Here is a 25,665-nt window from a genome sequence, read left to right on the forward strand (position 1 = left end):
CCTCACTGCTCCAAAAAACCCCCAAGAATTATTGTGAATGGCCTTAAAATATTCAAATATAGCTCCACAACCTGGTGAATATAAAAACTCAAGCACCAAAGTGCCTTGGCGGGACAGCTTTGAATTTGGCACTGAAATAACTCCTTAATTAGGGCCTAGAAATCCTCCAGCCCAGAAGAACTCCACGCCTGTGTTATGAATATGTTCTAGCTGACCGTCCTATGTATGTCTTTAGGTGAATAAATCTCTATAGACGGAGCTAGAAGTGGCATAGAGCTTAGGACCCTCGTACCTGCGGGACCGCCTCTCCTGGTATGCCCCACGGAGGACCTTAAGGTCCACAAATAGCAACACCCTAGAGGTCCCGGGCCCTAAGGAAGTCAGATTAGCCTCAACCAGAGCCAGGGCCTTTTCAATACTGGCTCCGGCCTGGTGGAACGCTCTGTCTCATGAGACCAGGGCCCTGTGGGATCTGATTTCTTTCCACAGGGCCTGTAAGACAGAGTTGTTCCGCCTGGCCTTTGGCTTGGAATCAACTTGATCCCCTCCCCCTCCCCCTCTTTCCTTTTTCCTTTCTCCTTCTGTGATGGAACTCCTATTTGGGGACTTCCCTTGCTTTTTTCTGGACCAGTCTGGATAGTTGGCCTTGGTGAAGATTTGACGTTTTCGTCCCCAAAAGTTTTTGATTTGAGTTTCTACTGAAATGAGGCTGCATTTTAATGTTGTATTTTAATCTTGTTTTTAAGTTGTATTTTAATCAATTGTTTTTATACCTGGTGTTAGCCGCTCTGAGCCTGGTCTTGGCTGGCTGGGGAGGGCAGGGTATGTATGTATGTATGTATGTATGTATGTATGTATGTATAAATAATAATAATTATTATTATTAGTGAGGAAACATTGCAGGGTCAGTGAAGTGGGGTTGGGCCTTTGGGATAGGGGCAGAAACAGTTCCAAAGCCTGACGCCATACCAGTCTTAAGCCTGGAAGGAGCTGAATGTTTATTAATGCCTAGGACATGTGGGGTGGTCTGCCTCTGTATCCCAGTTGCTGCAGATCACAAGTAGGGAAAGAGCTGTTGTGCCCAAGTCCTGGGCACCTGGTTGACCACTCTGAGAACAGAATGCAGAATTAGATGCATGAATCCAACAGGGCTTTCCTTTGCTTCGGTTGACAATGCTTTGTCCTTCTGGGTGATGTAAGGGACCATTTATGTTGTGAAAGAGGCCGGCACTGGCTCTCTTTTAGAACAGAAACGGGTGTGGTCTTCTGCAGAGACTTCTGCCGCTTTGGCGTTGGTTGGCTCTTAGCTTTGTCTGTGTGTGATTCTCTAGGACGCCCTCATCTGCTTCCAAATCTTCAGCGCCTCCACCACCGGCCAGCAGCGCCTTTGTCAAACCCTTGCCCAGCTTCAAATCATGCTGCCTCTCTGCCGCCCCTCTGCCGCCACCTGCGGTGCCCAAAGAGGCACTGAGCCACTCTTGCCCAGACCGGGACAAGAGGCCTTTCCTTGCCAGCTCCAAGAAGAGGAAAAGGAAGCGTAGCCTCTCGGAGGAAGAACAAGGCACCCATTGCATCCCAAGCACACGAACCATTGGTGCAGAGGGAACCTGCCTCTCCAACCCACCCAGGAAGAAGAGGCAACTCGAGGAAAACGGCAGGCCTGGAGACTCCTCTCCTGAACCGGAATCTGACTTGGTGGCAGCCAGGAAGGGAGAGGAAGAGGGAATAGCTGGAGGCTGCAAGGTAGCAGATCCTAGTCTAGCTAACTCCACCCAAAAGAGGAAAAAGAAGAAAAAGAAAAGGAAGCTGCAGCAAACAGAGGAAGACTGTAAGCCTTTGCTGTCCCCTGTGAACAGGTGAGTGTTTGCTTGGTTGTCTTTTCTAGGGGAAGGGCTTTGCTTGGAGAGAGAAAATGAGCACTTGACATCTCCACCATCTGGAGGTGCATGCCTGGGGATCCTTGGATCTTGACTGTTTTCACACACTAATACCTCATCCTGTAGAATTCTATCGGTTATATTTTATCTGTGCAATCGGAATGAATTTCAGGAACCAACATGTCTTTTCTGTGCAGCCAGAACAGGAGCAGTGAACAGTGTTATAGGTAAGTGAGGCTTGTCTTCACTTAACCCACCCCACTGCCTGCTCAGTTATGAAGCATATTCTTATGTTATGAATGGTCTGTTGTCACCATTAGGGGAAAAGAGGTCAGAAATAGACCATTGTATATGTGGACTGTCCCTGGATCAAGTAACTTTCCTTAAGTTCTCAAAACTCTTAACCTAGCTCAAGGTTGTCATCTGAACTAGCCAGATGTTTAACTGCGAATCACTCAAGTCAATCCATCATTTGAAAAATAAGGCTTGCCATCTTGCCCAAAAATGGCAACTGGACATTCCATTTTGGCAACTTTTACCTTGGTTTGAGGAGCCATTTGGCGCCTAGGCTTATATATCTGAGTTTCTAACACTGTTGGGATGACAAGCCATGAAGACTTAGACTAAGCTCTCAGACCCCTCTGTAAATTGCTAGGTTGCTTACATTGCTAGGTAGGAGTGTGTTTCCTTGTTACCTGTGTCTCAAGGGTCTTTGGGCCTCCCCCCTGCCCCCCATCACCTTCAATAATAATAATAATAATAATAATAAATAATAATAATAATAAAACAAGTGGAGCCTTTGAGCCTAGTGGAACCTGGCATTGCCCTGTGTTTACACCAGTCCTTCCTGCTGCCTTTTGGACCAATGTTTTGCTTAATCCTGGCCCTTCCTGTCTGGTTGACCATCCTCTTTCCTCCCCTTTAAAGGACTGTGCCTACAAACCTGAGGCACTTTTATATTTTTGAGGCTTCAATCCTGTGCAAGCTCAATTGGGAGTAAAATCTGCTAAGCAGAGTGAGTTCGTCTTCTGAGTAGAGATGTAGATGTATTAAACAGGCCAAAAGGTAAAAAGGTAAAGGGGACCCCTGACCATTAGGTCTAGTCGTGGCTGACTGGGGTTGTGGTGCTCATCTCACTTTACAAGCTGAGGGAACCGGCATACAGCTTCCAGGTCATGTGGCCAGCATGACTAAGCCACTTCTGGCAAACCAGAACAGCTCACGGAAACGCCGTTTACCTTCCCGCCGGAGCGGTACCTATTTATCTACTTGCACTTTGACGTGCTTTCGAACTGCTAGGTTGGCAGGAGCTGGGACCAAGCAACGGGAGCTCACCCTGTCACGGGAATTCGAACCGCCGACCTTCTGATCGGCAAGTCCTAGGCTCTGTGGTTTAACCCACAGCAGTCTTCTGAGTAGAGCTGTAGATGTATTAAACAGGCCAAAAGGTACAGCTCGATAATTTTGATAAGAAGAAAGCAAGCACAGCATATAGTTCCCCCAAACGTTCCTCTTCCTCACCCTTGTAAAATGAAAGCTCTGAGGGAGGGGGAAGTATGCCTCCCAGATTTTCCAGAAGCCTGGTGCCTCTTATCTGTGTATAACTAAAAATAGGTTTTGGGATTCTGCCGCTGCTACTGGTCCAGACTGCGGGGTGTTTTGCTCAGATGCATTTTGCAGAATATACATCTGCCTAGAGATGAAACTGACGGGTTTCTGACTGGCATCTCTCTGTACGCCTGATCCTTTTAAGCAAGATCATGTAGCTGAAGGCTAGGCTTGCCATACATCAGGAAAATTCCTGATATGTCCTCGCTTTCAGGTGTAAAAATGGCGTCGTGGGAATTTTGCCGAAATGTCTGGGAAACCCGGATGTCAGGCAACACAATGGAAAAAGCAGCAGAAACAGCTCCAGAAGCTTAGAATCATTATTTTGGGGGAGGTTCCCCCCCCCCCAAAAAAAGCTCAACTTTTTGAAATAATGCAACCTTACTGAAGGCTAAATCTGGACCCTCTCAGAAACATGGGCTGCTGGTTGCTGGATAAGACATGGAAATTTGGAAAGGAAAGGAAATCATATAAATATGCTTACTTTTCTGAGTGCTAGTCTTTATGCGGCCCCAAACAGCACCATATTGGCACAGATATATTAGGTTTGGGGTGACCTCAAGGTTTACAGAAGGAAAAACAGTAGGGGGGAGAGCCCCGGAATAGCCCAGTAAGGACTGAGCATGCTCAGTACCAAATAATGCTGACTGGTTGTTTGCGGGGAGGCGGATGGACTAAATATCTGGGAAGAGGGGCATGTTTACCTGGCTGGAATCCTGAACTGGAACACCCACCCACCCCAGTTCAGCATTTTGTTGTGAGACTTTGCTCGCATGTATAGCGGTCTTCATCTTTGGAACCTGCATATAAATGCATGACGAGCCCTTTTGTGTCCTATTTCGTTGTTTTATGCAGAAAGTTCATTTTTGATGGAGGCCGTTTTAAGAGACTGGTTTTTATTTTTACCTATTTATTAGATTCATATACCACCCTTTATCATAAGATCTCTGGGTGATTCACAGAATAAAAAACAGGATAAAAACAAGTAAATAAGTAAAAATACCCTACCCTTTCCCACAGACACATTTAAAAGGCGGTAGAGTATTAATCAGCCAAAGGCCTGGTTGAAGAGGAACGTTTTCACCTGGTGCCCATATATATATATATATATATATATATATATATATATATATATGAATGAAGGCACCAGGTGAACCTCCCTGGGGCGACTATTCAACAAACGGAGCCGCCACAGAGATGTTGCCACCCTCTGTACCCCGAATGGAGGGGGCCCACAAAGAAGGGCCTCGGATTATGATCTCAGAGTCCATTTGGGTTCATATGGGGAAAGGGTCCTTGGGGTGGTATTCTTCGTACTTTCTCATTGCATTCAGATACAGTTTTAAAGCAGGTTATTTTAAAGCAATGGCTGCTGATTGTACTTTTTTCTGGGTGGGTGGGAGGAACAGTTCTAACTTTGTAAAAATAAATGAATAAAACCAAATGGGTTGGCTGTTGTTTTTTAATCCATTTTGCAGCTGCCCTCCACAGCGTGAGGCAGAAGCCTGCCTAATAGCCCATGAGCCGGTGGAGGAGTCCTGTAGCCTGAAGAAGAAGAAGAAAAAGAAGCAGCAGCAGCTTCCTTGCCCAGCTTCGGACAGCGGCAGCCCTGCTGGAGAGAGCGAGCACCGAAAGCACAAGAGGAGGGAGAAGCAGGGGGGCTCTGTGCCAGAGGCCAGCAGCCCCCAAGAAGAACAGAGAGAAAATGGCCTTTCCTCTGCTAGAATCAGCCCCCCAGGTTTGAGACATATCTATATCTTAGCTGGGTGGTGTGCGGAGAAAGGAGATTTAGAGAGTGGGGGGCGGTGTACCCCCCAGTTCAGATCAGCTCCTAGAATGGGCATAGGGGAGCTTGGCCTTGCTGCAGTTCTAAACTAGGCTGAGCTGCCAGTAAGCTCCACTGTATCTGTGAAGAGCAGTAGTGACACTTGCCCCAAACCCAGAGCTCTTTTTGGGACACGGAAAAACTTACCTATTTATGTATTTATATTTACACACACACACACACACACACACACACACACACACACACACACACAGTTTCCTTACGTCCAAACGAAAGCAATATAGGTGCCTAACTGTCAGGACTGGTCATTGTCCTCTTCAGATCACCACACAAACACTTCTTGTTCTTTTATAACTTTTTATTGCATATTAACAATCTTATAAACGGTTCTTATCTTTAACTATTATTCCTCAGAGTCACTTATTTCAGATACCTTCTGAGCTCTGCTTCTCCGTGACCAGCAACTCTCAAAATGGCGAACGCGCCATTCCTTTCGCTTTCCCGCTCTTTTTTCTAACCTCCTTGTTATAGCTAGCTTGTATCTCCTCTCCTCTGAATCTGAGCTATATTAGATTCACTGCTCTCCTCCCTCCCTCTGGGAAACTGGAAACTTCTAACTCTTAAACTCTTCCCTGACACTAACTACCCAGCAACTACGTAGCATGTGGCTGTGGGTTTTCTCCCAAGGTTCCCTCTGCTTTTGTCCCAAGGCTTCATAGCCTCTGCCTGTTTGGTTTGTGCACACCGGGCGTCTCTTCCTAGATGAGCTCAGATGTAACCCCCACAGCTCTGACATGTTGGTGCCTAACAGCCTAAGCTCAGTTAAACAAGCCATTGTGATTAATTCTGGGTGCAAACCCTAGGAACTTGTGCAGTATTGTGGTTGGTGGGAATATTCCAATAGTCTGTTGGTGTCTTGCAGGTGTTTCCCCCCTGCAGGTGTAAGTGAGCATTTTTACCTTGGCCTGTGGACCACTGGGAATGCAAATCATACACCTGTTCCTGGGGTTGTGTTTCTTTTCAGTTCTGTTCCCTTGGCTTCCCTGGCACTGCTGCAGAGTGGCAGGTCAGATTTGCTGCATGACATGATTGTGCCAATACTTCTTACCATGCACCCTTCCTTCTTTCCACAGTGGCCTTGACCTGGACTGGCAGCCAGCTTAGACATGGGGACAAGTGCTCCTGGAACATCCCAAGTCCAAAGAAGGAAGTGATACATCAGAAGCACGAACAGTTGGATGTGGTCCAGGAGCTGCTGAAGGATTCTTCAGATAAAGCTTATGGAAAGCAAGGTACAGTACTGCTTTAAGGAAAGGGGTCTTCCCGTAAACAGATGAGGCCCTCCTGCTCCTGTGTTTTGGAAGGGGTTTTCTCCTCTTAAGCCACAGGAGGAAAACAAATAATGGAGATCTTTGGCATTCTCAAAAGGCACCCCGTGTTTTATGATAGAAGTGCATGTAGATAAGACAGTGTCCCTGTTTCTCTATGCGCTTCTGGTGATAGCACCTTGCTGGCTTCTTCAATGGAAAAATGAGGAAAGGGCAGAGGGCTGGGATAGTGAGGAAGGATTGCCACCAGGGCCGGCCCACCTGTGAGGCAAGCTGAGGCAACTGCCTTGGACGGCAGGACCCACAGAGGCAGCAGATAAATGTGTTTTTAGCAGATCCTGATGTAGATCTTTATTCCCCACCCTGTTCCTGATGTAGATCTTCACTCATCCATTCTTCCCTGGTGGGGAGGGCGGCACCATTTTGTGGTTTGCCTCAGGTGCTGAAATGTCTTGGGCCGGCCATGCGTGCCACGACCCCCAGCTCTTCTTTGACAATGTGTTTCCTCCACAGTGTTGACATGGGATGGCGAGGTGTCGGCTGTCAGCCAAGCTGCCATGCAGGATGCTGTATGGTCTCAGAGCCAGACAGTCATTGACGATTGGGATGAAGAGTTTGACAGTGGAAAGGTAAGAAGCCTAGCCTGTTGCAAGCCTAGCCTAATGTGTTCAGTTGCTAGTTTGGATTGCTTTTAAAACAGGCTTCCCATCTTGAAAAGCATATATTTCTTCAGCATGCCTGCCTGCTTATTTGTTGCTAGAACAATCAAAATATATCTGCTTGCATTTATAATAGAGCTGTTATATGACCTATGAGCATGAGCCAAATTTTAGGCTTAGTGAGTGATCCTAGTGATAGTCAGGAAGACAACTTTTGGATCTCAGTCCCATTGATCACTTTCTGATCGCCTCTGGGTTGTTATGATTTAATTAGCTTTTGTCCATCCCAGCAACTGCTTTCTGGTGAGTAGAGTGGGGAGGGAATGTCCTTTCTACGCTTCACTTGATGTGGATGGCAGCTTGGATGCTAGAAGCTGGAACAACCACGCATTCTTTCTTCTTGCCGTAGGTGAAGAAAATCAAGAAACTCAAGCGTGAGCGGAGAAGAAATGGCAACGCGTTCCAGAAACTGCAAAGCCGACGTAATTTCTGGGCCGTGACACATCCCGCTAAAGTTGCTAGCCTGAGCTATTGGCTTTGAGATGGTGAGGAACTTGAGTGCAGCCTACCAGAGGGATTTGGGGAATTGCAGTTTATGGAGTGGGCAAATGGAAAATTATTTGGCGGTGGAAACGGCTCATAATTAGGACTGTGGTGCCTGTGTGCGAGGGGTGGGAAGGTGTATTTGATTTTGCAAAAGCAACTGTTAAACAATGCACTGATTTTGTTTGTGCCATAAAGGGTCCTTCATCAGCTGCAGACACCAGGTTCTGTTTGCTTTTAAAATGTGACCGTTTGATTACCTACAGCAAATATTAAGCTCATGTAGTCCTTGTTTAGACTGATTACATTATTCTAAATATGGAAGTTGGATTCTTGTCTTTTACAACTCCCAACTTCTGCGGAGGGATTTGAGCGATGACGAGGAAGTCTTGTAGGACCTTCTACAATATGCAGGTGTAGGAGTTCTACAAAGCAGTGTTGCCATTCTTTTTCCTTTCCCTCATTTAAACCTGTGGTTGCAGAATCTCTGTTGCCCCCCCCCCTTTTTTAGCTTGCTTTTTTCAACTTTGTTCTCTTCCTTCTGCTCCTCACACCACCCAGTGGTCAAGAGGGTGCAATCCCGTAACACTTTTCCTATGGCACTAATTCGTTCTCCATCTCCACCCCGCAGATGAGTTCTTGGCTGCAGCAATGCTATGGCGAACTCCGGTTCTTTGGAGCTCCCGGTGACCAACACAATACTGTCAACAGTCGCAAGTTGCCAACTCAACGGGACTCACGGGGAATGTCCTCCTCTTGCCTTGAAGGCTCTGATGGATCTTCTGTGCAGTGCCTGAGGAAATGCAGGCACCCATCACCGCTTACTTGCAAGAGTGTCACAAGGAGCCTTTGCCCGGGGAAGGTCCTGTCCCTGGGTACCCGTGGGCATCAGGCATGGCTCAGCAGTGGAGCTAGGAGCAACTAGCCCTTTGGAAATGAAATCCCTCTGTTGCCTCCGCCCGCCACCATGTGTCAGCATGATGAGCTGTGATGCCCTCTGTTCCCTTTCCTGCCAAGAGAAGATTGAGAAAGCCGAGAGCTGTGTCCCAACTCCTCAAGAGCTGGATGTTGTTGTGGTACATTTGCCCCTTTCCCCACTCCCTGGCTGAGTCATGAGGGAGGATGCAACTGACATGGCATTTCTCCACCTATCTGCAGCCCCTTCTCTGGTTTATCCCATTTCAGAGAAGTATGAAATGCTCCACTCTGGAAATATTTTTCAAGACCATTTCCCACATGCCGTTCCTGCTGTACAAAACACTTGGGACTTGAGTTTTGTGCAGCCAGGAAAGCGGGTGGTCAGGTCGTCCTGCCCTGTACCGTTGTGTTCAAATGCATTCACTGCCAGGGCCCTCGAAAGGTGCTGCTTTGCAATGACAACTTCTCAGTAGCATTCTCCAGCCATAGTTAAGTCACAGTTCATTTGAGATTTGCCTGTTGCTGGAGTGTGTTGCTTCAAGCTGCAGGCAGGGGAAGAAATGTTTGAATGCTCCACACAACAATAATAATTAAAAAATTCCATGCACACATCAACTAGTTCTTTTCCACAAAGGAGTGTTCAGACATTCACATCCCCACTTGCAGTCTTGAAGCTTCCTTGCTTTGGGTCTTTTCTCCATGCCTCCTCTTAAGCATTGTCCTAATTAACCTCCGGCAGGCATCGTTGCACAGCTTGTGTGGCAGAAGTTAATGGCTCCAAGAGGACCTGATTCTCTCGCAGCATATTTCCAACTTGGGAGTTTGTGCTGGAGAGAGGTTGCCCAAAACATCACTTGCTTTGGCACCAAGGCAGAGCGGGCTGCTGCCTGCCAAAATGAGAGAGACCCAAGTGCCCCTGTGCCAAACCTTTTTCAGTGGGTAGTTGTCAAGCCAAGTGGTGCAAGGGCTCCTGTTCCTGCAGGGCTGGCCTAGGGTTTCCTTTATTCCCTTGCATCTGCTGCTGTTTAGCTGTTAACCTTGGTGGCTTACTCCCAGGTAGGCAGCCTTTACCTGTAACTTCCCCACAAATGCATGATTGGTTGGAGGGGCAATCCATGTGCATCCCACCCATTCCTGGCATTCCCAGCATTGCTCATTCAACTTTGGCACCCATTCCCTCTCTTCATAGATTGGGTGCAAAGGTTGAAAACTAGCTTTATTTTCTCCACCGTTATCAAAGCAGTTACCAAAACGGTTTTGGCCATTGCATTTAATTTGAGCTGATGATTTATTATGATTATTACGATTCTTTTTTTCTTTATCTTGGGGAGGGGGGGCACTGACCCTGTTCACTCTCTCAGCGGGGAGCAGTCTCTTCCCCTCTGGCAGTGCCCGTTTAACAATCTCCTGCCAACATGTAGATACCCCAAGCGGGTATTATGCACCTCATGCTGGGGCTTGCTGCAGTAGCCCTAGTTGTAGCAATGGTTCATGGTGCAATAAAGGAATGTTTTGTGTATGTGTGTGTGTGTGTTCAGTCTCGTCGATTGGTTTCTCTTGTGATTGATTGCAGCAGTAATTCTTCCATGACCGCTCACCTCTTAAGCTTGCCATTAGTCTGAAGCCCTAGCTGAGAACTCCTTTGTTCCACTTGGTTTATCCCCCTTGTCTCAGGCCTTCCTACTCTCTCACTTTCTGTTGACACTCATCTATCTGTGTAGTTGCAGTACCGGGGTGGTTATGTTGGGTACTTTGCAATACATCCTAACATTGTAACACCCTTATGTGCATTCCTTTGCTTTGGCCTATTGCAGAACTGAAGGCAAAAGCTAGGGGGAAGACTTGAGCCCAGCCTCTGAAATAAGGGCATTTGACCTAACCAGTAGAAACAAGTGGATTTTTGGGGGGAGGGGGGAATCTCGTGCCCCTTAGAGACTGATCCCCACTATCCACCTGAACAGCCTCCGCATTATAGAATCATAGAATTGTAGAGTCTGAAGATACCCTGAGGGTCAGAACCCTCCAGCAATGCAAGAATCTCAACATGTTGTCCCCCATCCAGTTTGAAACCATACTGGATCCTGCTTAGCTTTGCAACATGCATGGGGTCAATGCAAAGATTCTCAAACCCATGAGGAGAGGTTTGCTGCAATGGTTGAAAGGCCATGTAACTTCTAGGTTAACCCCAATTCCACCTGAACAGCTTTACAGCTGTAGATTTTATATATGCCACATTCAGTGGAGCGAATATTCTTCCTGTGGTTTGCTGTTAAGCACACACGTCATGCTAAGAAGTTGTAGCATTACCATGCTCCCTTAGAGGGAGCGAGTGTAGGAAGCTGCTGTTCTACTCGTATCAGACTATTGGTCCATCTTGCCTCGTATTGTTTACACTGACTGGCAGTGACTCTCTGGGGTTTTTCACCTTACCTAGAGATGCTGGGGATTGAACTTGAGTTCTTCTGCATGCAAAAGTTGTGCTCCACCACTGAGCTACAGCTATTCCCCAAAGATGCTAGATACTGTAGCTAGTCAAAGCTTTTTTCTTTATTTCTAGTTTATTTTTAATTGAGATTTAGAAGGGTTTGGAGGCAGGCAAAGGGGGCCACTAACTGATAGGGGAAGGGGAAATCACAGGGACCCCTACAGGTTTGTCTGTGGCTGTTGATAGTGCCGTAATGGCCCTCAGGAGAGCAGAACTATATGCTCTGGTGTTCTTGGCCAATGTTGCTGAACCTGCCAAGAGTGCCTAAATGCAATTTACAGTGGTACCTCGTGTTAAGTACAGTGGTGCCCCGCAAGACGAACGCCTCGCAAGACGAAAAACCCGCTAGACGAAAGGGTTTTTCTGTTTTGGAGGCGCTTCGCAAAACGAATTTCCCTATGGGGTTGCTTCACAAGACGAAAAAATCTTGCGTCCCCCAGCGGTTTTTTTTTGCTTTTTTTGCCCTTTTCCTAAGCCGCTAAGCCGCTTATCAGCTGTTCCGCTGATAAGCCGCTTAACAGCTGATCGCTGGAAGCCGCTTGACAGCTCCAGCACTAATCCGCTAAGCTGTCAATGGGCTTGCTTCGCAAGACGAAAAAACCGCTAGACGAAGAGAATCGCGGAACGGATTAATTTCGCCTAGCGAGGCACCACTGTACTTAATTCGTTCCGGAGGTCCGTTCTTAACCTGAAACTGTTCTTAACCTGAAGCACCACCTCCTGCTTCCGCTGTGCCACCGGAGCACAATTTCTGTTCTTATCCTGAAGCAAAGTTCTTAACCTGAAGCACTATATCTGGGTTAGCGGAGTCTGTAACCTGAAGCGTATGTAACCTGAAGTGTATGTAACCCGAGGTACCACTGTATTGTTGAATCACTCTTAAAGAAGAGCCAGGTCCTACTTTGGCAATGGGGGCACTTCTCTTATAGTTCCAGTAGTAAACCAGTACAGTAGAACCTCTACTTATCACCGACCCTACTCGCAAACAATTTGATTTGTGACCATGGCAAACTCAGAAGTAAATACCAGGTTTGCCACGATTTGCGCACACGCAGAACAGCACTGCTGCCGAATGCGCACGCACAGAACTGCGCTTCTACCAGCGACCCAGATCGACTCACGAACAGACCTCTGGAACAGATTCAGTACGTGACTAGAGGTTCCACTGTAGTGCAAACTCAACACATGCCAAAACAATAAAAACGCTGTTCAGAGCAGAGCGCCAGAAATGCATTATTGGCTTGAGCAGTAGCCCTAGGACATGCCTGTCCAAAGTCCGTTTTGGGGGGCCTAATCCGGCACACCGGTCAATTTAATGCAGCCCCTGTGGCAGTATATGTTGTGGGATAAAATCCTAAAAAAAAGCTCAAGAACCTCAATCCTAAAAGCTCAACAACTTTGAGGGTAAAATTGTAAAAAAGCTTAACAACTTTGGTCTGTCTCTAAAAGCTTGCAGTCGACAAGAGGGTTGCACTAATAATTTCTGTCATAAACCCTCAATGTTTCTATGATGGTGTATCTAGAGCTTCCCATGCTATACTGATTTAGAATGTTATTTTGCTTGCTGATCTAGGAAAGGGTTAGGAAAGAGCCTGTTTGACTGGTCCTGGCAACAACTTGTACATCGCCTGCAGGAGCTTCCTCACACTTTTGAGAAATCATTGTAAATATTATCCACAAGGAGTCTTCTTGCATTATAAGCACTGAACTATCCAGCCTGTCACACTGATTAAATGGTAGGTGCTAAAGCAGAAGCTGCTGCTCAAGAAACCACTCATATAGCGCTATTCCTGTTTTTAGGCAGAGATGCCTAATACGTATGGAAATGCATATATGGCTTTTTACCCAGTATCCAAGTTTTTTTGTTTTAATCCAGAATAACTAACCACAATACTGTACAGCTAAGGAGCTCTGAGAGTTCTAAATCTATTACAGGACTGTAGGTGGCGCAGTGAAAATGGGAGTATGTTACAATGATTGCTGCTTCTTGCTTATATAATAATAATTATAGTTAATTGCTGGAGCTAGTTCCTTTTTTAGTTGCTTCCCTAAGGAGACACCTGTTCATACCCCAGGTATTCTCAAACACACCTGAAGAGGGGTTGGATTGATCACATTATCTGATGCACATGGATTCCTGACTTTGGCCTCCTTCATTGGTAACAGCCTTTCCCACTTTATTAAATAACAAAAATGCTATTCCTAAGCACCCTTAATCCCTCTCTTTAACCTCTCCTGTCCCCATGTAATGGAGGCAGAGTAGCCCTGCAGATTGGGGGTGGATGCATGCTGGGGGTGCAAAACCAAGTTGCAGTTTGGCCAGTGTGATCCCAACTCCTCTCCCCACCCTGATCTTGTAAGGCCTACTAACATCTCTTCCTCTATAAAAAAAATGTGCAGTGCTGAAAGAGAATCCAAGGTAGAGAACTAAGGCCAATCCTGCCCAGGGCTGACCCACCCACAGGGCAAGGTGAGGCAACCCAGGTGGCAGGATCCACAGGAGCAGCGAACCTGAAGTAGATCTTTATTGGCACTCCTTGTTCCTGATGTAGATCTTCATTCCTTTCCTGGTGGGAAAAGGGGAGCCATGTTGTGGTTCACTTCAGGTGTCAAAATGTCCTTGGCTGGCCCTGATCCTGCCTGTTGGGCCACAGCACCCTGGAGTGGAATTCCCACTTCTCACAGACGGGTGGGACGCTTTTATTTTTGTAAGAAAGCTAATATTCTGCTGCTATTAAATTACACCCCATCCTCTTGTCAACAGCAAGCCACCTAGTGACACCCACCTCGTCGACTCCTCCCTCTGAACCAGTGTGGTGTAGTGGTTAAGAGCGGTGGACTCTTAAATCTGGTGAACCGGGTTCGCGCCTCCGCTCCTCCACATGCAGCTGCTGGGTGACCTTGGGCCAGTCACACATCATGAAGTCTCTCAGCCCCACTCACCTCACAGAGTGTTTGCTGTGGGGGAGGAAGGGAAAGGAGAATGTTAGCCGCTTTGAGACTACTTAGGGTAGTGATAAAGCGGGCTATCAAATCCAAACTCTTCTGGGCAAGACAAGGAACGCATGGGACCATTTTGCTTCACAGGAGACCCCACGGCGCCCAGGCACATCCCGCTCTCCGACTACTGAGAAAACCGACTCTATTTAAATTTAAATTAATTAATAACCCGCCCTTCCTCCCAAAGCAGCCCAGGGAGGCAGCTTGCTATCTCTCCAGCCTTTATCAGCAACGCTATCCTCAGGACACCAAGGTGGGCACCGCGTGGCGCAGGCAGCAACAGGCGCTTCTCCTCCCCAGTTGCAATTAATGTAGGTGTTCATGAGTAGAACAGAGTTTGCTATGTGTGCGTGGGCGCGTGCAGGTGTGCAGTTGCAGCGACAGGTTTGCAAGCCGCAGAAACAGCGTGCTCCGGATCCGACGGTACAGCAGGAGCAGCAACCGTTGCTTTTGCTCCGAGGCTCGGGACCGCGTTGCCCGTCACGTGGGCAGCGAAGCCTCGCCTCTTTCGCGTCGGGTTTCAGGGGGAGGTGCCACCGCCCTCCTCCTCCTCCTCCCCCTCCCTCCCCAGTTCCCATCACGTGTGCTCGGCGGTGGGAAGGAACTTGCTGAGTAGCGGCGGCAGCAGCAGCAGCATAGCTTTAGCAGCCGGGCAAAGCAGCCGTGCAGGAGTCTGGCTGGTAACATGGAGGAGGACGAGGAGAGCGGATACGGTGAGCTGGCGAATGAATTAGGTGCATCCAAGGAGACGGGAAGGAGCATCTTTGGCTGGGCCAAGGTGGGGGGGCGGGTCTTAATGGCAAGGGTGGGGGGCGCTCAGGGAAGGAGGGAGGGATTCGTTCAAGCCTTAATCTTGCGACTAGTTAGCAGGGGGGAGTGGCCCTTGCATGTTCAGCGAACTGTCCTTGGCTTAAAGCGGGGAGTGTGCAGTTGCTGCCCCACCACCATCATCCCGACACACACACATTCGGATTTGGGAAGGAGTCTCTCTTTGCATCCTTCCTGGTCTTAGCAAGTGAGGATGAACGGGATTTGGGAGCTGTGTGGCCGGTTGTCCTGGGGGGGGGGGGTCCTGCCTGAGTAGACTCTGAGGGTGCGCTAGTAAATCCCGAGGAGAGATCGGCTCCTGAGCATAGGAAGTAGAGATTGTGCAAGGCCGTGGTGCGGTGCGGGGTGAGGTGCCATTGGTTCAGGGTGGGGTCACAGAGGGTGCTCTCTCGGTGGGTGGGTAGGGCTACCTTTTTCCTTAATCACCCCCTATGGAGGAGGGCAGCTGCCCTTCCCGTGAGGGAGAAGAAGGGAAGATTCTGGGCAGCTGTTCCAGCCCGTGGTCGCAGGGCGAGGACAGCTGTTCATTACAATGGGGTGCGCGTAGAAATGAGCTTGGAGTCGGTGGCTGGGGGTTTGGGGGGAACAGGCGTGCGGCCGCCTTTTGAGGGGGAGGGAGGTAAATATGGCCGGACTCCAAAAAGAAGTATTTACAGGGAAGGGTCAGGGGTGGCTCCCCTTGCGCTGAGCACTGCGGTGAGGGTTAACGAGAGACAGCTGGGCCGTGTGTGTTGGTCGGCTTGCGCGCCTTTGGTGGGGGGAACTTCGTGCCGGCATTTATCCTCTAGGCTGGGCAGGGAAGCGTAAACTGCCTCTCGGAGAAGGGAAGGAGGGTTGTGGGGGTGACTTCAGGGTAGCAACAGCTGCATGAGCAGCAGATGCTTCCCCTTTCTGCCTGGCTCCTTCGCTCTCCTTCCCAGGGAAGAGGGAGAACGTGGCTCTTTCGGAGGCAGAGTTCAGCTGTCACATTTGTGCCTCTTCTCTCAGTTGCACTCTCTCTCTCTCTCTCTCTCTCTCTCACTCACACACACACACACACACACACACGGGGTGGGGTTGCTTTTTGGGGCCTGGACTGATGTCTTTGATCTGTGTGTCCAACTGTCATTTCCAAGTGTCATTTCCTGCCAGTGCAGATCACCTTCTAAAAAGGTGGCAGGAGCCCTGGAGATGGCCTAGTGGCGAAGGACTGGATGACTGGCCCTGCCAGGCATGTCGCCTCATGTGACTTGTGGGAGGCCCTTGGTCAGGCCCTGAACTTACCCAAACCTTAAATTACAGTGCTAGGTATAAGTATTCTGCAGAAGTGGTGGGAGTGAGTGCACTGCTCGCAAAATGACATTGTTCAGGGGGGGGTGAGCAATGGTGGTGCCCTTTATAACCCCAGTGGCCACTGACTGGAATTGATGTATCCCAAACTGGGGGCAGCAGGCTTGGGCCTGGAGGATTTGAGGTTCACACACAGGCCTGTCTTGCGTAAGAGGTGGAACAGGCTGGTTTCCTGAAAGAACCCACATTTAGAAGGAACTGGAACAAATTTAGAAATGTTGCAACAAGCCAGGCAATAACACAGATAAAACTCCCTAAGCACCTGTCTTCAGAGAAGCTGCCCTCAAAATAAGCAGACAAGATTTGCTGTCATTTGTAGCCCAAATCACTTCGTCTGGTGCGCAGGCTGCAAAGGTGCTAGCCTTTCTTGTTCCAAAATGAGGTGGTGTTTCTGCCCTTGGAAAAAGGAAAGAAATGTACATTCAATATACTGATGTAGGATATGTGTTGTCAAAATTGTTTGACTGATTGAGCAGGGCTGTCCCATGTCGTTTTGCTTCATGAGGTAAGAACAACAAAGTGGTGGCCCCCTCATTCCACATAGAAGGGCCAACCGGATCGGAAGCTGAATATTACTTCAACAGTGACAATGGGGCAGTGTCCACCACCTCGCCTGAAGGTGGCAGGGTCACATAGGCGGCACGAGGTCCTTTTTGCTGCTTTCTGCCCCTAGCATTTGCTGCTTAAGGCAGCCACCTCACTCTGCCTAAGGGTAGGGCCGGTGTTTACATGTAAAACTGAACTGTGGAGGTCACTCTTTGTGCTGGAAATGCCACTTTGGCGCTCAAGTAAGCTATGAGATGCTCCACTTCAAAGAGTCTTTGGTCCTTTGCTTATTCAGCTTTCTGTGTATGACGCTGCAACGGAGGGAGTCTCCCAGTGCAGTCTCCCCCGAATCCACTCCAATTCCTTTAACACTGGGAACATCTCTGCAGTGTCGTTGCACCAGGAGAACGAATTAATATGTATGACCCAGTTATGGGTGACTGGCTGACTTAGAGGCTTCCCCAGCAGAGCTGTGAGCTCAAATCTGTGTCTTAGCAGCTGTGGCACACTGGGGCAATAGAGGCTTGCTTGATTTGTTCCTCCTCTTGCGTGGCATACCCTGTCATGCAAATGGCACCCTGGGCTTCCTTTATCCAGTGTGCTGACACTGGGACCTCTGGGGCCAGATGCCCTTTGATGTGCCTGTGCTGCTGAGTCCTGTATGTGGATTTGGCAAACAAATTAGCTTTGAACCTCCAGTGGCTTTTGAGCATGGCAGCGTGGATGCAGCATCTCCATTAATCACAGAGACCCAGGCTGAAGCTGTAGGTGATGCCCAGGAGGCAGGCGGTTCTCTCAAGCAGCAGGCACACATGTCCCTGCCACCAGCGGGCTTGTCCCTGATTTGCCTAGTACATGAATATTCCAGCTGTGTTGCTCACTTCTTGCTATGATCCCAAAGACGGTGTCTGGGGAAAGTGGAGCGGTGCTTAAACGATGTATGCATGCAGCTGCTTTCTCATCTAGCCTGTACTGTGAGCGATGGATTAGATTTACAGGGGTAATCTCCCTTTCAGGCAAGTGGCAGCCTGCCCAGTTCTGCTCACCATGGTTTTCAGCCCTGTGTGCCTCCAACCTGGGTAGCACTGCCCAGTCACATGGAGGGGTCCTCCTGCCTGTTCATTAGCAGAGGTGACTTAGGGACAGCAGCAATTCCAGGGACTGATGCTTTCTCCTTCCTCCCCTCAACCCCCAGGCTGAGCTGAAGGGTGGAGGCTCTGAGGCTGAGCTGTGCTGTGGTTGCCACTGACAGCTGGGTATATTTGAGCTCCTTGTTTTCACAGGTTATCATGTGTTTGCTGTAAAAATGGGATTATGGCTCAGGTTGTGATTATGGCTTCTCTACAATAACGTTAACAAGGGCTGTTAAATACTTATTGTATGCACGCATCATTTTTTAATTTTTTGCTGCCATGTGCCGGCGAGGGGCTACTTCTAGCCAGACTGCGATTTGATTCAATCCTACCATATTTTCCTTTACACTGTGGAGGGAAATGTATTCATGGGCATGGGGGACTAGTTTGTAACCTGGTGCAGGTCAGAACATTCGTTCTCTGAGACCTGAGTATATTGCATCACGCACACCTAGAGGACAGTTGGTGAGCAGTGGAGAGGAGTTCGTCTTGGTACTCTTTCTAGGTTTGTGGAGGAGAAATGTCTTTATCTCCCATTAACTTTGGCGATCGCTCACATGTGAGAAAATGTAGATTTGTGTGTAGCCTGGGTGGAGGGAAGGGGGTTCTGTGCAGAGCATGCTGCCGTTTTGGAGACTCAAAACAAGCCTGCTGTGTCTCGTCTTAGTGCACTTGTAGGACAGTCGCTTCTGAAATCAGCAGCTGGCTCTCCTCTGCTGGCCCACTTGTTTACAGGGCAGCTAAATTTATCCATATTTGCATGGGAGTTGCCAGGTTGCTCCAGCCAAAAAGGAAGCGAGGCTACCCTTGCAAATGTATGCAACTCGCGTAATGACAAGAATTTCCCCCCAGAAAGCTTTCGTGGGACATCTCTGAATCTACAGGGCTCTCACTGAACATTCTCATTGATCCTATCCATGAGCTTTAAGGACATGCTTGGCTGTGCTGGGAGCTGGAGCACACAAGGCCACTCTGATGGGCCCAATGCAGACAGCAGGCTCTGAAACAGTTAACAAATTCCTCTGCCCTCTCCTAACTTATGTCAACTTGACAACACAGAGAAAGAAAGAGGCAGCTGTGTGTGTACTCATGCAGTGAACACCACATCCTCTGTCGCACATCTTTCCTCCTAGTTGGGTGGTTGCTCCACTTCTTTGTTCCTCTTCTTGGGTGTCACGCAAGCTCAACTCATCCCTCCCTCCCAGTTTGCCCTTCCTTCAGTGTGACTTGCCCACGACTCACCTTACTTTGCCCTTGCTGCCCTTCTCTCCCCTGTCCATGGAAGTTTTTCATAGCCCAGGGAAGGGCTAGGCAGCTGCAAGGTTCATCCAGCTGTGCACAGCACGCGCGCACACACAAACCCTTTAATGCTCCATCTCGTCATTGTCTTTTATCACCTAGTTTCCTGCGCTTGGCCGTTTTGCTCCATCAGTGCAGACTTTCGCCCTCTAGGCTGCCTGCTTTGCCAGAATGTAAGCATGCAAGCCTGTTTTTTGCACCCTGCTTTTTGTGGTTTGCATTCAGTGGGCATTTCCTTGCCTGCTGGCTTGGTAATAAAATCTCCAGGCTTTGGACACACAAACAGGGCAGGAGATGGTATCGTGTTTCATCCATTTGCTGCAGGACCCTATATCCCTTTGGGGCAGCTGTCCCCTGACACATAGCAGCTGCCCACCAAAAATGCAGGTTCAGGGATTCAAGTGTCCCATTCAGTGTGTGCTAGTAGTTTAATGTCGAAGTACCTCTGTAGGGCAATAAGACTGCAATGGGGTGGTGGTGGCTGTGCAGCCTTTACAAATGGCTCAGGGCTCCATCAGTAGTTTCTCAAATTCTCAGACTGTCGCTACGGATTTCCCTTGGAGCTGCGTAGGAAGACAGGCAGCTTGCGGTTGCCCAGTGCTTATAACCTTGTTGCCATAGGTATGTTGCCCTTGCCAACAAGGAAATAACATCTGCACACTTCCCTTTGCATTCTGGAGCCCGGTTTCCTTTGAAAGAGCCTACTTTTTAAAGGCTCGTTAATATCGAGGGAGCTTGAAATGATGCTTTAGAGCCAGCAGGTGGTGCTCAAGTCTCCCGACTGGACACTGCTATCCCACTGAATCCCAACACTGAGCACTTCCAGTAATCCCCTGTGGTTTTAACCTGTGGGGGGCAGGGGCGGTATTGTTTTCATGATGCCCTGTGATTAATCGGAAGCAGCTCTGAAGATCAGCGTGTTTATTCTCTGGCTTTTATTAAGCAAAATGCTTTGAGAATGCATCTGCTCTGAGAACAGAGAGGTGAATTGGTCCTCTTGTGAGAGAGATGCCCAGCACACACCGTGGGATTTGGGGGAGGAGGCGCTCGCTTGTGATATGGCAGCTGGCGATCCTTGAATTCTGGTTGGCCCAAACGAGGATGGTATAAGTAGAACCAGGAGCACCAAACAAGGTGACATGGGTACTTGGGCCTCAGGAACCCCACTGCTGTGTGCTGTCTGCGGTGTACAGGTAAAAGTTATCACATGGTTTGACTGCCTCTTGCATCTAGTTCACTTGCATTCTTGTATTCTGATTGGCTGTGTGAGGGGGACAGGTGGCTGTTGCAGAATTTAAATGCTTTTGGCTGGCAGGAGGGGCATGCATCGTGTTAACAGGGAAACAGGTTTCTTGGGAGAGTGGATAGGGAGCTGGGTTAAGTACTCACAGATCTTTTGGTCACATGACTGGAGGCATCTTTCCATTCACCTCTTGTCTTTAAGTTCTTGCTGGAGCTACCAGCACGCTTCCCAAAGGCGTTTGATGCTCAGAAAGGATAGGAACTTGATTTTTTGCTTTTAAATGAATAAATACAAAACTTGCGGTTGCCAGTGATTTGTGTTAAGATAATAATTAAAAAACAACAACACCCAGGCTGATCATGTGGTGCATTTGCACTCTCTGTCTGTGCAAGAGGCCTGCTGTGGTGGAGCAATCGTTTCTCTCTCTTTAGCAACGTTGTGGATACCCAGATCTGTATGAAAAGTGATTGCTCAGTGAAGTGATGGTGTTGTGGATACAAGCTGCTGTGGAACAAAGTTAGTTTGCTTGGTCAGCGCATTCACTGCGGAACTTGCTCTAGAAGTGAAACAGATGTGTCTGTCCTTTGCTCTCATGCTGTGGGGGGGGGCAGGGGTGCTGGTGGAATGTTGCTGAGGGTGCAGCTTCTCTCTTGGTTCGCATCACGGCAGAGGCCCTGAATGATCGAAACGGCATTGTGCTGCGTTCGGCAAGCAGATGCTTGGCCAGACATAGACAAAGGGAAATACGCAGGTTCCAAATAATGGGCTCGTTTGGGGTGGCTTCAGGCTTCCCATCCCTTCCCAGTAGTCTCCTATTTCCTCCCATGTTTTGGCTTATTTCTGTGATTTCAGGACAGTGTTGCTAGCCTTGCGTATTCCTCACTCTTTTCGGAAGCTCCTGTTCTTCCTATCCACCCACTGAGTTGTACTGCTGAGGGAAAGATGCAAACGTTTACGCAAGGCTAGGAAGCTTCTTCACTAAAACAACATCAAAACAAAAGGACGGGAATCTGTCTTCATTGTTTTAAATAACTTGTTTCCAGTTCTCGTTTTTGTGGAGAAAAAGTGAATTCCAAAGGCTGAATACCCACAATGTTCATTGGGTGGGGAGGCTGAGAGGAGAGTCTTCCTAGAGATATGGATTTTTACAGTTCTGCCTTTTCCTTCTTCAGGGGTCCTAGAGTGTCCCTGCCCCTGCTTTCCCCTTCTCCCCACCACACACATTGAACTGTACCCCAGAAACCTTTCCTTTCTCCCTTCTTCCATCACCCCAGCCTGCCAATGATGTTTTCCTCCAGGAATCCAGATTTTAGTAAATGAAGCAAATTGGAAAATAAAATGGAAGTTGATGTGAAATGCATTCTCATTGCAAAACATGACTCCTGCATTTGCTAAAATCTCTGCTGTTATGTGTGATCAGGGCACATTTGCCTCTATCCCCCCCCCCCCCCGTCTTCCCCCTAGCTTTGAGACCTGGGTAGACTTGACTTGTGCAAAGGTCCAGACAGGTCAGAAAAAAGAAATCCCACATTTGCAATGTCTATGCTTTCTAGCTTTTCACTGCCTAGCTTCTCTGTGTGTGTATATTTCCCCCAGGCAGGTGGGTCTGGGTGCCTGAGCTTCCTGTCCCAGCCTGGAGCAGATTGGCTGTGGCACTAATCGTACTGCATGAAGGATTACCGGCCACCAGGATTAAAGGATTTCTGTAAAAAGAGCTGAGGAGGAATGGGGGATGGGCTGCTGCAAGAGCTGGGAGGGCATACATGACTGGCTGATGGGGAAAGGAGTGAAGTTGGAAGGTCTTTGGCTGAGGAACCAAGGTACCATATTTTTTGCTCTATAAGACTCACTTTTTCCCTCATAAAAAGTAAGGGAAAATGTGTGTGCATCTTATGAAGCGAATGCAGGCTGCACAGCTATCACAGAAGCCAGAACAGCAAGAGGGGTTGCTGTTTTCACTGTGCAGCGATCCCTCTTGCTGTTCTGGCTTCTGAGATTCAAAATATTTTTTCTTCTTGTTTTCCTCCTCCAAAAACTAGGTGCGTCTTGTGGTCTGGTGCGTCTTATAGAGCAAAAAATACGGTACTTCTAGGCCACAGGGGAAATGCATGGCTGCTGCTCTCTAGAGATGGAGAAATCCACTAGTGACCTAACCCAGGGCAGTCCAACCTCTTAGACCAAGTGGAACGCAGGAGTACTTCAACACAGAACCAGGGGTCCGCACACTGAATTAAATTTCCATATTGTAAACTAAAGCATTTGTAATATGGCCAATGTGATTTAATATACACAATTAATATATTTTAAGTGTGAGCACTCCTAAACATAATGAGACCAGCTCCCAAGTAAGTATGCATTGAATCAGGGCAGGTTGCTAGGCTGTGATCAGTAGGACAAGGTTTCGACTCCATGCAAGCTGACCTGGGATAAAGCCCTGCTCAGGTCAAAATGCAGTGCAAGCCTAATGCGTGCCTATTCATAAGTGAATGCTGTTAATTTCATTGAGACATACTCCCAAGTAAATGCAGACTGCACAGGGCTGCCGCCTTAAAAAATATACATGGAGGTATTCAGCTGTCTTAATACCACTGCAGGGGAAATAACCTCTCTCACATTAATGCGTTGTTATTGCTATAATTTTGTTGTTGTTGCTTATATCCTGGGCAAAGTTAGAGGGGAGGAGGGGGGTGGCTGGCCTGTATGGCCTTGCAGAGGCTGAGGGAGACACAAGAAGTGCCTTTGGTGTTTCTGCATGCCCCTCACAGCAGCAATGACAAAGCCGGCTACTCGAGCCACACTAAGAAGCACTGAATGTTTTCAAGGGCTGCATGTTGGACCACCTTGATCTACCCCTTGCATGAACTAAGGACAGCTTTTACGCTCCAAGCAGCAGGCATTGAGCTTCCCAGTGGGTGCTTCTCCCGATTTTAATTATGCCCCCACCCCACCTCTGAAACTGGAACTGAGCTTAGGGAGCGGAGTGTGCATGCACAAGGTGGAAAAAGAGCGTTTGCAGTATCAGCAGGCCTGGGAGGGGCTGCACACCCTTCTCACCGCCTTTTTTCTCTCTTGCAAGCCCCTTATCCCCACCTCCACATTCAGGTTATCTCTCCAAAAGTGGCTTTGGGAATGTGTGTTTGCTGAGATTAACCCCAGTGTAGCTTTCTCATTTTAAATGTCGAGAATGATGCCCCACATGCCTCCCAGTGGGCCTTTGAACTATACAGTATAGGCATGCTGTTGACGGTTGTAGAATTATTGGGTTGTTCTTGTTTTTAGTTTTTATTATGTATTTCATGTTTTTATATTGTGATTCTATGTTGTGAAGCCCTGAGACCTGTGGGTATAGGACTGTATACAAATAACATAATAGGTGGGTATGCGGACCTTTTCTGGCACTTCCTAAAAAAGCACATTCCTAGCAATCCTTTGGCTTTTCATCTGGTCTCAAACCAGACTATGCTGTGTATCTATCACCTTTTGGAAGCCTGTGTCCAGGACACAGGGAGTGGGTCACTTCACTTGTGGGACTCTCTTGGAGCAAATGCCTGAGCCTCGATTCTCAAGCTGTAAAATGACAGGGACGAGGGTTGTAGGGTTGCTGGGAGGGGGACGGATGTGCACACACAAAAATATGGAACAGGTTTCAAATACGAATTCTAGTTCTTGAGATGTGCTCTCATTTCCTCAAATGTCTCCTGTTGCCTTGGGAGGAGTGCGTGTGCAGAGTCCTGCTTGTTGAATGGGGTACCTTCTACAACACATGGGAGTAGTGAGGTCCAGCATCTTATCAAATGTACTGGTCACTGAGGGCGTGCTTTATGGGCTGGATGCCTAACTGAATGACAACATGGTTCCTATATCCTTGTAGGCAGCGGTCAAATCTCTGTTAAATGAATGAATGTCAGATCTACAAATCTTGAACTAACCTCCAATCCCTGATAGTTCATTTCATTTCATTTTTTAAACTTTATTTATCATGTCTATATTCCCCCCTTTCCTCCAAGGAGCCCAAGGTGGCATACGTAGTTCTACTCTCTGTTTTATCTTCTCAACAATCACATGAGGTTAAGACAAACTGGCCCAATATCACCCAGTGAGCGTCATGGTTGAATGGGGATTTGAACCCTAGTCTTCCATATCCTAGTCCAACACAACACTGCATCACATGGTCTCATTGATTTTTTCAGTCAAGCTATTAAAACATGGGATGGCTTCCCAACTCAGCATGGCCTTGGGCGATGCTGATTATTTGGATCCATTTCAATTTGTCCTCAGACCTGGGTTTGGGACAGAACAGCCTCTGTTTCGCCAGTGGATGGCTTCCATTAGGGAATGGCTTGTGAGTGTGTCCCTGTTGGTTCTGTTGCAGCTCTTAGTGGCTTTCAACATCGATGACCATGGCATTCTTCTGCGCCATCTTGCTAAGTTGGGTCTGAGGAGGGGAGAGTATATGTTAGCACTGGTCCTTTCTGGAAGCTTTCCCACCTAGTTTACACACTGTATGGCATAGGATGCTAAAAGTTCATATCCCCCAATGCGTCCTGACCCAAATAAGGCTGCTGTCCCTGTTCTTTAATCAGCTGCATATCGAGGAGAAGCTCAGCATACGGAACTGCTTCTTTCACTGCCAGGGGCATCGCTTGGTACTTAAAGAACCTGGGAAACAGATCATGATGCAGATTTGCATCAATGTACAGTGTGCCTCTGGGTAAATTAAGATGGCAAGGCTGTTGCTAGCACTGCACTTAGCTGCACAGTAAGCAAAGTTTGCTTTTTTTAATTTAAAAAGGAGGCGGAGGAAAGGGGATCTGGGGCACAGCACAAAATTCAGTTCCCCAAGCGGTGCCCCTGGTCTCTGCTACCCTATAATGGACTTTACGGACCTTGGCATGCAGCTGTTCAAGGAACAGGAGCCTTATTTGGGGCAGAGAGGGCTCTTTCCCTGGAGGCATTGCTCTACTCATTTGGCTGGCTTGCAGTAAATGCTCCAGCGTAACAGCTTTGCTTGCTAGCTTCATTCTGCCGAAACCAGAAACATTAACTGTTTGCCGTCCCCACGCTTCTCTTTTCACTTACCAGG

At 48.2% G+C, this 25,665-nt stretch overlaps 3 protein-coding genes across 6 annotated transcripts in view; 2 read left to right on the top strand and 1 right to left on the bottom strand.

The window, feature by feature from the left end:
- The window catches only part of USP36 (ubiquitin specific peptidase 36), a 30,632-nt gene extending 20,394 nt beyond the window's left edge, over positions 1–10,238 (top strand). For 3 of the 4 annotated variants that reach the window (XM_083727435.1, XM_083727433.1, XM_083727432.1), the window contains exons 15-20: positions 1,332–1,856; positions 4,964–5,223; positions 6,405–6,563; positions 7,113–7,228; positions 7,668–7,803; positions 8,433–10,238. In XM_083727435.1, the coding sequence (XP_083583561.1) occupies positions 1,332–1,856; positions 4,964–5,223; positions 6,405–6,563; positions 7,113–7,228; positions 7,668–7,799 (1,192 nt within the window). In that variant the 3' untranslated portion in view covers positions 7,800–7,803; positions 8,433–10,238. The remainder of the gene's footprint in view (positions 1–1,331; positions 1,857–4,963; positions 5,224–6,404; positions 6,564–7,112; positions 7,229–7,667; positions 7,804–8,432) is intronic. The other variant, XM_083727434.1, reaches the window with a different exon arrangement.
- Positions 1–25,665, bottom strand: part of LOC310839179 (autocrine proliferation repressor protein A-like) — a 223,622-nt gene that overhangs the window by 38,916 nt on the left and 159,041 nt on the right. The gene's annotated exons all lie outside the window — the stretch shown is intronic.
- The window catches only part of CYTH1 (cytohesin 1), a 60,206-nt gene continuing 49,273 nt past the window's right edge, over positions 14,733–25,665 (top strand). Inside the window, exon 1 of the mRNA XM_083727625.1 lies at positions 14,733–14,917. Coding sequence (XP_083583751.1) covers positions 14,890–14,917 — 28 coding nt within the window. The 5' untranslated portion in view covers positions 14,733–14,889. The remainder of the gene's footprint in view (positions 14,918–25,665) is intronic.

This window comes from Podarcis gaigeae, assembly GCF_964106915.1.
Source record: "Podarcis gaigeae genome assembly, chromosome: 2".
In the NCBI taxonomy this organism is placed as follows: Eukaryota; Metazoa; Chordata; class Lepidosauria; order Squamata; family Lacertidae; genus Podarcis; species Podarcis gaigeae.